General features: G+C 37.5%; 1 protein-coding gene across 1 annotated transcript; it reads left to right on the forward strand.

The window, feature by feature from the left end:
• Positions 1 to 2: 2 nt before the first annotated feature.
• Positions 3 to 12406, forward strand: LOC103701665 (50S ribosomal protein L1, chloroplastic). The gene is made up of 7 exons (XM_008783816.4): positions 3 to 455; positions 567 to 746; positions 849 to 903; positions 3789 to 3916; positions 9789 to 9872; positions 11577 to 11702; positions 11826 to 12406. Exons 1-7 carry the CDS (start codon positions 102 to 104, stop codon positions 11961 to 11963), a joined length of 1065 nt encoding a protein of 354 aa, XP_008782038.2. The 5' UTR covers positions 3 to 101; the 3' UTR covers positions 11964 to 12406.
• The last annotated feature ends 351 nt before the right edge of the window (positions 12407 to 12757 follow it).

A 12757-nucleotide genomic window follows, 5' to 3' on the forward strand; every position in this document is an offset into this window, starting at 1 on the left:
ACTATCCTCCCAAGTGTCTGTCTCCCTTATCCTCTCTCTCCTCACGCCCTCCCCCCAACACCCAGCACGAGGAAGCCCGCGGAGCTCCCAATCAAGCGGCGATGATGGCCTCCGCTACCGCTACCGCTACAGCCGCCGCCGCCGCCTCCCTCTCCCCACTTGCGGCCCTCACCTGCCCCAAGGCCGCCGCTGCTCCTCTCTCCCTCCGCCCATTCTCCTCCTCCTCCTCCTCCTCCTCCTACCCCTCCTTGGCTCTCCACACCCTCCATTCCTGCAGCCCATGCCTTCCTATCGCCTCCTGGAAACCCACCCGCGCCGAGGCCGCCACCGCCGCCGCAACCGAAACCGACGTAGTGGAGGATGATGAGGCCACGTCGGAGGCCGCCGCCGAAACCCCGTCGCCGCCCTCCAAGCCCAAGACCGGCAAGGCCGCTTTGCTCCTCAAGAGGGATAGAGTACTTCCTCTTCTGATCTTCTTCTTCTTTACTCTGTGTGCGTTTTTATCTGTCAAAATTTTGGAGGAACTAGTGAAAAGGACGCCGATAAAGGTGGTGTTTTGATGGCAGACGAGGTCGAAGAGGTTCTTGGAGATCCAGAAGCTGAGGGAGAACAAGAAGGAGTATGATGTGCCGACCGCAGTGGCGCTTCTCAAGCAGATGTCTAGCACTAGGTTTGTCGAGTCCGTGGAGGCCCATTTTCGGCTTAACATTGACCCCAAATACAATGACCAACAGCTGAGGGCCACGGTTTGGAATTTCAATAATTTCTTCGTTTTATTGCATTTTAAATTTGTTTGTTTGTTAGTGCTTCTGGGTTGATTGCTTATCTATTGTTCTGTCTTCTTGTAGGTGAATTTGCCCAAGGGGACAGGGCAGACCGTTAAAGTGGCCGTTCTAACGCAAGGCGGGTAGCTAAATACTTATGCTGTTAAAGTGACCTATCTCATACATCTAAACAGAAGTTTAAATACTTTTACATGATATCTTTTGCTTTCTCAGCAAGACTTATGGATTTTCTATTTTTCAGTATGATATTACAATGTGATTTAATAATCTGATTTTTCTCATTTTAAGTGTTATGTTTTTGACTATAATTTCTTAACAGCTAGTCAATCTCTCAGCAACTAATTGTTCTAGATTGGTACAAAGCTTTTGATAAAGCTAGTCTCTGATTATGTTGACATTAGAAGTATCTTGTTTGTGGAACATGCTTATGTCCTATCTTTTCATTTGTTTTGCATGAAAATCTTGGTTTCAAAGATGTACTGTTTCTTAGGAAGGTTCGGTATCTCATTCAATTCATGGAAACTGTACTGAACGGTGCATGCTTTTGTTATTGTCATCTGCTTGGAGGCCCATGATTGTACAGCTTCCCTTAAACTGAACTGGATAGTTATGATTCAATTCGTCCATTTTGTTAGTCTTAAATCAGATGGATTTAATGCCATCCATAAAAAATTGCTTCTGTTCAGTCTCTGAAGTCTGACTCCATGTTTGTCCAATGCTGTTATATCAATACATGACTACACACATCATGAGTCTCTTGTACATTTTTGAATGAGAAACATGAGAAGAATACGTTAATAAATTAGGTGGGTTATATAGCGATCTTGCCCTCAACCTGTTCATTATGCAATTCTGATGCTACAAGTGTTAAGTTTATCATGGTCCAAAACTTTGGTATGCATGAAAATCCAGCAAACTAAATTCTGTTGATTAATTTGCAGAACTCTATCAAATCCTAAACCAATCCATGGATCCTTCATTTTCAGTCATAGATTAGAATCTCATATAATGAATTTTGTTCGAATTCCCACTTTCTTGTTCCATTTGTATCTAATTTGAGGCATGATTATAAATTGCGGAAGGCTTATAAATTCATTTCTACTGAAAAACCTTGTTGAATTGCCTATTGATCCATAGTAGGTCCAACAGCTGATCAACTTATGGAATCACAAACTCTTAAGTATCTTTAACACTAACCATTGTTTCCTTCTAAATCACATGGTATCTTGTTCATCTTTTGTAACCCCACTGATCCATAGTCCTCCCCTCCAGAAAGCCAGAAAATTTGTTTATTCCTTGACAAAAAACATCAAAGCCAAACTAATCAATGGATCCTTTATCCCTAGACATAAGCTTACAATGCGATATTATATTTCAATGAAGTTAGCCCCTTTTTAATAGTTCAAACTAAGTCTAACTTAAATGATATTTGGAAATTCTAGAAGACATATAGTTTCAGTTCTCTATTAGCTACATTAGTCTATAGAGTATCTGTCGGCTGATCAATCCCTGAATGATAATTCAACTAAGGATTCAAGTCCCGGCGGGACATCCCATGGGACATTGGGATGGGGTACCATCCCATGTGTCAGGACAGGGATGTCCCGCCATCATCTCAATGTCCCAATCTACATGTCTTGGCGCATCTCCTATCCCAAGTGTTGGGATAGGGTGCAACGGGGGCATGTCCCGTTCTATTGGAAAACCGGAATAGTCATGTCTCACGGGATTTAAAACCTTGAATTCAACAAATTTTGAATTATCTTTCCTAATAAGATCTTGCATCATTTATAAAAACCAATGAAAGTCTTTTTCCTCAATTGGATGATGTCTTCTCAACCTTTTGAAACTCAAGAAGAACATTACCTTGGCCATTTCTTCAGCTTACAGCTGAAACCTAACAAATAATATAAAGGGATGCCTGAAGTAACTACCTTATTGGAGACGAATCTTTTTCTTAATATGGGGAAACATTTTTGCTTTTCTGACCTCTAGATTTCTCATTTGGTAAAAACGGCATTTCGCCAAGTTTCAAACTTTTGGGTATCAAAGGCAACTCTAGAATGGACTAAGTATAGTGTGATGGTGTCCCTATAATAGATAGGCTTTAGAGGGCAATCATAGTAAAGCAATGCTCATCATGATGCCCATGCAGCCATGCCTAAACTCAAGGTTTTAAATCCCATGGGTCAAGGCTGTCTCGGTTTTCCTAGGAAAACGGGATGCGTTGTTATCCCGCTCCATCTTGACACTTGGGACTGGAAATGTTCCAAGACATGCCGATCGAGACGTTGGGACGATGGCGGGACGCTCCTATCCTGACACAGTAGATGGTACCCCGTCCTAGTCTTCTGTAGGACGTCCTGCCGGAACTTGAATCCTTGCCTAAACTTTAGACCTTGGGGTGTTAAAATGTGCCTAGCAATTCAGAATCTCACGAACGTACTGCATGTTTCTACTTTTGTCACAAATCAAAGAAGCCTATTATCGTCAGCAGCGTAAGGAATTCTTGGACCATGTTGGGTTTCTTGCATGAATGGGTGGTGGTTTTGAATATATGGATGAATTTTCCTTGATGAGAACAACTTTTTAGAACAGACCCGAGATCGGGTCATATCATTATTGATGAAGGAGCTGCTCAGCAGGTCCAGGCGAGGATGAAAATTGACTAAACAACAGGGTCATAAAATTAATGAAAATCGTCCTATATCGCCTGAGTTGCCTAGACCGTCACTAAAGATTCATCTTAAAGTTGGAGCTCATCCAACATGGCTTTCAACTTATCTTAAAACAGTAGTTGTCTATTAAAGTTGAACAATTAATAGAAGTTTATCTTTGTAGGCATAATTGGAGATGTTTTTAACTATGCAATACATGATTCAATATAGATCCTTTTTGTTTTTTCTTTAGTATGATGATGGCGTTACATTAATTTTTACTCGGGCAAGCTTTTTAAAACTTTACTCTTTCTGAATCTGATATTTATAGGTTTAAATTTTATAGGTGAAAATATCGATGAAGCAAAAAATGCAGGAGCTGATATAATTGGTGGAGAAGATCTTATAGAACAAATAAAGGGAGGATTCATGGAGTTTGATAAGCTAATTGCTTCTCCAGATATGATGCCTAAGGCATGTTTCTTACATTCAAAAAGGATTTTTGCTCTTTTCCTTTCCGTTTAAATTTTCATGTTGGCACAGATAGAGGATGTAAGCAAACTAAATCATGGCAGTTTATATTTTTACTTTTTTAAAAAAAAAAGTGTTTCATCTGCCATTAAATATACAATGCTGCTTCAATGCTAATGAAGTGAAATTTTAAACAGCCATTTAAATTATTTGACTGCATAGTCAAAAAAAAAACATTTGTTAAAGAAACTAAAATTAATTGGTGCCTTCTTTTATTTTGTTAAGCTTTTAATCAGTAACTTCTAACTGCTTAGCCACATAATACCTGTTATAGTAGCTAACTTTATGTTGTTATAGGGAAATATTCTACAAAATTTCTTATGGCTATAATTTTAATAACAACACATATATTATTTATCTATCCTGGAAATGATATACAGACTACAGACATGATTATTACATGTATATATATATATATATATATATATATATTGCAATTGCGTACTTTCTTAGAAGTTATGGTTTGCTTTTCACTGTCATGGTTAATTTAGGCATGACCCAGTCACATGCAGAACTGCAAGCTTCATACTTCTTGTATTGAGTTGCTGCACAGTCTAAAATAGATAGTAGAAAAAAATTTCCTTCGTTGTACATCATCTAGCTCTTGAAAAGAGACACTCCAGCCCTATACGAGCTTTTGAAACTTGCCTTTTCATGATATTGACCAAGTTATTGCACTTAGAAAGAAAAGAAATTAAATGAAAACAACTGATTTACACTTTAGAATTCCTAATTTTAAAATTACTCTAAATGTATTTTTCGGCCATTCATTTGCTATATGATAACCCTTCTGTGAGGACTCTTATCAAAAAGAGAAAGAAAGCATTAGGGGCGGCAGGCTCTGTATTTCTAGGCACAGGTATAGTCCTTTTCTTTGAAGAATTCTTTGAGAAGAAATGAATCAAGATGAGCATTCAGCCTATCCACTCTCCTGTCAGTGGGACTCTTAAGATATGAAATGTCTTTAATCGTCTGTGATTGATACTTGTCTGGAATGCTGAAAAGTGCTCCTAGATAATTCAGGAGATTTGGAAGTGGCTGGCAGGAGAAATGACACACCCTCTCTGCTTCTCCCTTTTTCCTTTTATCTCTCACCAACCATCTTGGCTGCTCCTGCTGCATTAATAACCCATCTAAATTAATATCCTGCCACCTTGATAAATTATACTTGTTAAACATAATTTTTTCTGTGATATGTTTTTTTTAATCTACATACATTCCCTTTCACATCTTTGCCTCCTAATTAGTAAGCTTGTTGTAGAATGTCTAACTGGAGCAGAACTTTTAGAGACCATCAAAGTGCTTCAATAGCCTCTGGTGGAACATAAACTAAAGGTGCATTGTTTCCTTTGATTGTGCTAGTCAAAATCTATATTCCAAAAATTACTATCTTCCACAATTCCAATAGTAAACCTACTGCTCTTCTTTAATCACCGTCAATAATACTTTTGTTATGAACTTATAATTACTTTATAGGCTTGGTTATCTGGATTGCTAATTGTTAATTAGCATTCTAGTGGAAGCCTGGAGTTATATAAATTTTCAAAATTCATTGATAACCTCCTTTGATGGTTTCTTGTGCTCATATTGCATACTCAATCAGGGTTTACATCCTCTTGGAAGTGATGCAATATAAAATCAAAAAGCCCTGGTCCGACTTGTTGTATTATGCGGCTTGACTTACAATTAATATTGGTTTTGTTTGATCTGAATACTTTATGGCTGTTTGGGGAGCGGGGTGGATGAAACATATATCTGAACCATGGATGGCAGATTTCGAGGAGATCTTTTGTTGGACGTTGTTATCGTATAGTGAAGATGCCCATTTGATCTAGTTTTCAATTTAAATTAATTTGGTCATTTGTAATTTCACAACTTTGATGCTTTCTAGAGAAGAAAAATGAAAGTTAAATCTGAGACTTCATAGAGAATTAAAAATTGAAAAAAAAAAATTTACCAACTAGTATGATAGAATCATAGAATCAGCTAGAATATGAAATGGAACACTTTCACAAAACAACATCAGGAGATTGAGGTCTAAAATTTTAAACATCACACTTGGTTGTGAATTGGATTAAAAGTTATGTGATTTTAAGAGCTCAAATTGGTTATCTTCATCTCCTTTTGTGCTTGCAGTTTTTTTTGAATATAACTGCAAATAAAAAAGTTTTTGGTGATAATATTCAGTAAAAATGTCTCAAAATCTACAAAAACATGTTATTCGTGTCATTTTTAATTAAAGATGACTCAATAATTATTCGTTTATGCATTACTAAGAGAAGCTGCTAGCTTAAAATTAAGTTCTTAGTTGCATAGCACATCATGTAATTTTATTACTATCCACACTTCTAAGATGTGGTGTCTCCTAGCTCTGAACCATATTAGGAAGTCGCAATGGTGAATTGTCTCTACTACTAAAGGTTGGGGGGGAAGAGGGCAGGGAGAGAGTGTGAGAGAGAGAGAGAGATCTTGATGAACATGCACACAATTGTCCATGAGACTATGACCTTAGCATACTAGGGCTTCCCATAATGTGTAAGTCTATGATGCACAAACATGCATACTTACTGACTAGTTCTTTAAATACTTCAAATTTTAATATTCATTATTTCTTTTTTCTTACTTAAGCAATTCATGATTTTTTTAAAAAAAATGACTCATTCTGAATTGCTTTCTTAATTTTGTTGGATTCTTACTATTTATTTGCCCTATCAAAAACTATTTATTTTCTATTTTTCATTCCTTCAATTTTATTGATTTTTTTAAAACTTTTGTTGAAGTATGAACTTCTACCTATGAAATACACAAAGTTAAGTTTGATACCGATATGATGTTCATATGTAGTTCATATAGGAAAGCTGCTCTACAGGATCCATGTCTAATTTTGAATAAACACCATAGAATAGAATTGAGAGCAAGGTTCGCCATCTCGGTACTGGACCCCGTATCGGTGCCACATTAGCACTATATCGGTACAGTATGATATGGAATCTTTTCAGCATATTGACACTCAGTACACCGCCTATACCGGATACCAGTATGGTACGGTATCACTTGGTACCACCCGATTCAGGCCGATATGGTGAACCATGCTTTAGAGTTTGCTTAGTAAAATCATTTTTAACTCTTGGTTTAGTAATAAGCAAGTCTAGAACAAGAGTCATGGTGCAAGATTGGTAGTTGATCTTGGTGTGCTTTGTTCTCTTGTGAATACTGAAATTAGGGTTCTTTCAGATAGTAGTCTAGCTATCGCATTAGATATGGAAGTAGTGAACAAATGCATGAATAAGAGAAAGGGCATCAGAGACTGATTAAACATATGGGCCTTTTCATAGTTTTGGGCTTGGCACTTGAGCAACAAGTGTATATATATGTAAATTATATGTATTTGTCTATATATACATATATGTATGTATATGTACATAAACATGTACAAGTGTATTGCTTCATAATCTTTTTAAGAGTTGAAGGAATTATTCTGGTAGGATTAAAAAGCTAGTAGCAGAATGGCTATTAAAAATATCATCGACATCGAACATACTTGAGAGCATGTAGTTCCAGCAAGGAGGAAGAAAACAACAGTAAGAGATTTTTTCTTGGAGTTACTATGTGAACAATTCAACCACATGGTGGATGGAGGGGTGTCTACTAAGTATCCGCCAATGTGGCGTGTTTGTAGATTGGGTAGTTACTCATGATCCACTAGAGATTAAAGTAACAGTATTTTAAAAGGCAATTGCAATATGCAGGCAGCCAAGGGACCAGATATGCGGGAACATATATTGTTAGTAATTTTAATTAATATAAATAAATAAAATATATTAAGTATATTAAAAATAATAATGCTAATATATTGTTTTATATAAATAATATAAATATTAATAATAATGATGACTAACAATTAGCATTTATTATTTAATATTTAATATTCACAGCAATAATTATAACATAATTGAAACATATGTCCGACTTAACCATTAGTCAAAACATGCTCCATCCACCAAACCCTCATAGGAATGGACACATATATGGCTCCATGATGGTAAGCAAGCCACATGTGCAACCATATTGTGCTAGTTGAGCCACATATACAACTCTATACCACTAAATGGACTGACTTTTTGATCCATACGAAGTATAACTACATATAATAACTGTAGATAGGAAATAAGATGTGGTCAAAGGTCGCATCTATGCATGTGGCCTTATGCACCACATTCTAAAACATGGGATTGAAACGATCACATTCTAAAAGGATTTGAATTTGCACAGTAGGACATATGGACTTCTCTTAAATTTCAAATTAAGTCCCAAGCATGATTTGCTATACTAGACCATACTATCTAGTACAAGGTGTATCGTACTGTGCCAATAGTATACCAAGACTTAGTATGTCCACCATACCAAGGGTTGAGGTATATACCGTACTAACACTTATTATGTGTGTACTGGTTGGGTATCGGTACAGGGTATTGGTACAGGGTCCAGTACCAAGACTGCAAACCTTGCTCCTAAGAATTGAATTAACTTGCTTTACGAAGGTAAACCACTACCTTGGTATCTCTGCTTTGCACTTTGATGGACTAGAGAACCAGTACTTATGATTGCCAATGTCAACATCTATTGAGGAAAGCCAATTCTCCAATAGAACATCTAATCTTTGCCATGGGAGGCAAATGAAAATGTTCCTGAGACTTGGATGCTCCCCAATTTGGACTTGTCACTGATTTTTTTAAGAAGCTATGTATTTGCTTACCATACTGGTGTAGCTGTGTAAGCTTTCCTGGATGAATGAATATCCTGTGGATTCTCTAGCATCTAAAAGAAAAGCACTAGTCTGTGATTTAAATATATTGTATTGGCTTAGGAGGTATCTAGGTTTTGTAATCACCCGCCAACTATATCAGTGGTGGAAGCATGGATGACCAGGTTGAAGATGTATTTTGCTAAAGCAAGTACCTTTAGAGAGAAAGAAGCCTTCACTATCGATAATGGTCAAAGCATCTTCATTAATAATAATCATTTACCTGCATGGGGCCGGTAGATGACAACAATTCATGTGCACTACTGAGCAAAGAAGCATAATTTTGCTAGTTCTAGGTAACTAAAACCTAAAATACCTCTTGAAGGACAAGTTACAAGGGTCCTGATTGGTCTTTAAAATGGACAAATGAAGGCAAATACTTTGGGACGATGTGGTGGGTCAGGATAACCTCCTAAGAGAGCATCATGGAGAAGCAATTGTTTCTTTTCCATATGATCTGATAGAGAGGAGCATAACTATTAATTGCAACTATTATTACTAATGTCACATAGGATGGTCATACACCACCTAGGAAAGGCCTCATTATGTTCTTTTTCCTTTTTTTTCTGGAGAGAGTGGGAGGGAACATTTATCAGATGTGCCATATACCTAACAGAACATGAGAAAACTGTCGGTAGCTGCATTTCTGGTATAAAATGTAAAAATTCTTCAATCTTCATTATTATTGCGATCCTTAGAGACTCGTCTTTTCTTTTTGCAGTTTTGCTACATTCAACCTTGCTTGTAACTTTTGTCTTTTTTGTGATTTTGCATGCTTTTTGTGCTACATTAATCTTTATATATTCAGATATTTCTGCTGCCATAATGGAAAGGCTTCCTGCATTTTTTTTGAGCTTCATAATATATTCATGGCTAGCTAAACATAATGCCCAGCATGGAGACAGGTCTGAAGAATTGCTTTAATTGTAATTTGACGTTGACTTACTTTGCTCAATCTTAGAACAATCTACTGGTCGAGTTTCATCCTGGAATTCTTTGAACTTCCATCAGGTTGCCAGTTTGGGGAAGATTTTAGGACCACGAGGACTTATGCCAAATCCTAAAGCGGGTACGGTCACTACAGATATAAGTCAGGTATGGCTGGATAATTTGCTGATATAAACTGATCCGATTTTGCAGTTTTGCTATTTTCAATATTCGGTACCCAGAAGTTGATCCTAATATTGCTTTTTGTCTTGATTGGGTCAGTTCCTTCGTTGGACCTGACTACCTCAGATTTCATCTGATTTCAAAAATTATGGAAATTGTTATTGCTCAAGGAGGTTCAGTTTCTTGACAACACAATCCTAGGCAAGGTACGCGGTACCGACGTACCAGTGGGCATCGGTACCGGTACGGTACCGAACCAAACCGAGCCGAATCGGTACGTACCGATGGGGCTAAAAGCCAAAAAAAAAAATTGGAGCCGGTACGGACTGGTCGGTTCGGATCGGTACCGGTCGGTACGGGTCGGTACTCATCGGTACCGGTCGGTACCAAAATATGTAGCTGTACCGTACCGGTAGGATCCGGTATCAGTATGTACCGGCCGATACCGGCCCGTACCGACCGGTACGGCAGACCATGATCCTAAGTGTAACTACAAAGAATGTAAAATTATCTAACATTCTTCGATCCAGTTTTGCTAGACTGAGGTACCTTTAGTTTAGGTGGTAAGGTTTGATACTTCTGGTTTTGGAGCATGTTTTGGTTGAACTGAATAAGTATGCCTTGGCTAAGTACCTTCATTTCCGACTAGTTTCAAACATTGGCTTGAACCTTAAATGGAATGCTAGAATGAAGTATTAAGAAAAGCATAGACAGATTTCTGAAAACATATCATGATAGTATAACCATTGATGAATTAAGAGATTCATCAAAAACATTTTAGGCATATTTTCATTTTTTGATTAATTGATATACGACAAATTAGTGATGTTTGTGTATAATCCTCATAGAAAATACCTCCATATAGCAAATATCGATCATGACACAAGGGCATACATGCGTGTGTTGGGTGGGTTGGGGGGGGGGAGGGGGGTGGCATGTAAATGACTTGTCATGAAGAGGCTTCTGTTCCAAACTTCCAATAGTTTTTTTTTTCCTATGCCTTTGGCCTTTCCAGAATCCGTCATGCTAATTCTATTTTAACAGTTTTCCCTATTCTCTAAGTTGAGTAATTTTTCACTTCTTCTGGACCACTACAAAAGCGTGTACTTATGGTATAAACTTTCGTTCTTTTCAGCTTTTGAGAGTTCAAAGAAATAAATTGAAGGATCTAGAATTACAAGGCTATTGTTTCAGGAACTATTAGTATTCCCATCTTCTGAGAATTACTTGATGATTTCTTTTAGCAATAATCATGCCCCTTGGTCAAATATACCAGTTGGAGTTTGTAACATCAGTCACTAGTTTTAGAGTTCAAGTCACAATTATTATGTTCAGCTGCTTGATATCAGAGGGAAATTATTTTCTGAAACTTTTGCTAACATTGTATAATGGGCATTTCTTTATGTCATGCAATGGTCCAGGAAAGGAGTTCTCGGGCTATATGAATTCCCAGCTGTTTCTTTTTTCAGAAAAAAAGGGGGTTACCAAAGATCCATCCATCATTCTAAATATTATTTCTGTAGATCTTCCACTTCAAACATCTATTAATATCGAATCACGTTATGCTCTGCAAAAGCCCGTGTCATTGTTTTTATTGCTTCAACTACTTTAGCTTCTATACTTTGAAGTTTAATAATTATTTTGGTAATCTACTGGATAGAAAATTCTCTAATACAAGGGCAATTACAGGCCATTCAAGAGTTCAAGAAGGGCAAAGTTGAATATCGAGCAGATAAGACTGGGATTGTTCACCTGCCTTTTGGAAAGGCCAACTTTCCTGATGATGATCTCATCATAAATTTGATTGCTGCAGTTGTATGTTACTTACCTTCTTTCTAGAGCTCCAGTAATGCACCCAATGATGAGTTAGGTCAACATACAAAGGGATGCACTTATTTACATGGAACCTAACATTTTTTCCTACGAATGATATTGCAGAGATCGGTAGAAGCAAACAAACCTTCTGGTGCAAAAGGAATATACTGGAAAAGTGCGCATATTTGCTCATCAATGGGGCCTTCCATCAGGTTAAATATTAGAGAGATGCTTGACTACAAGCCTCCTATGGTGGTCTAAATACTCTAGAAACATCTGCAAAGTTATTCTTCTCTGGGGGAGCTTACCATCATGGTTACAAGATTGTCATTGCTCACACTGATGAAATGGGAAAAAGCAAAACGAGAGGTGGCAGTATTTTGGTCCAGGTTTTTGGTGTTATGGAGCACCAATATCGTGAGAGCTGATTATTAACCTTGGGATGAAGTGGTCCTGTCGGTTGTATGTATTGTCCTTTCAGTAATGTATTTATTTTATGTTCCAAGCTGGCAGCATTGCATTCTTTGGTTGAATTTTTGGTGACTCGTTGGAGCTGTCCTGAGATAGGCTCCTGTCCTGCATTCTGGTGGCTTCCTTCACTGAATAAATAGCACAGAAGCCTTCTTAGCAGGTTGATATCGGTGTCCGAACATCTTAGTTACTGTAATTGTTACTTCCAAATGAGTTAGGAGACATTCCATCTAGAAATATCTACATGGTCATAGTACTATTGGTCTTTGGAAATGCAAGTTTATTATCCACACAGGTTGCAAAGCGTAGCCGCATGGCGATTCACTGCAATTGTTCTTTGATGCTGAGAAGTCTTGCCTCATCAGTGAATTTCTGAGGTTGGGCGTGGTCCTGGCATCATCAGTGTTGGATTTTCACTAGTAAGTGGTTGTGAAAAATGCCAGCTGAGATTGAAGATTACTTTTTAGTTACCTGCAAACTGCAATTGGATTTTACTAAATCCATATTCATGGGATGTGAACGATGGTCGGGCATGACTTTCGCACATTTTAACATGTGTCATGCTCCTGAAGTTTTGAATCTAA

The sequence above is a fragment of the Phoenix dactylifera genome, chromosome 13 (genome assembly GCF_009389715.1).
Source record: "Phoenix dactylifera cultivar Barhee BC4 chromosome 13, palm_55x_up_171113_PBpolish2nd_filt_p, whole genome shotgun sequence".
Classification (NCBI taxonomy): domain Eukaryota; kingdom Viridiplantae; phylum Streptophyta; class Magnoliopsida; order Arecales; family Arecaceae; genus Phoenix; species Phoenix dactylifera.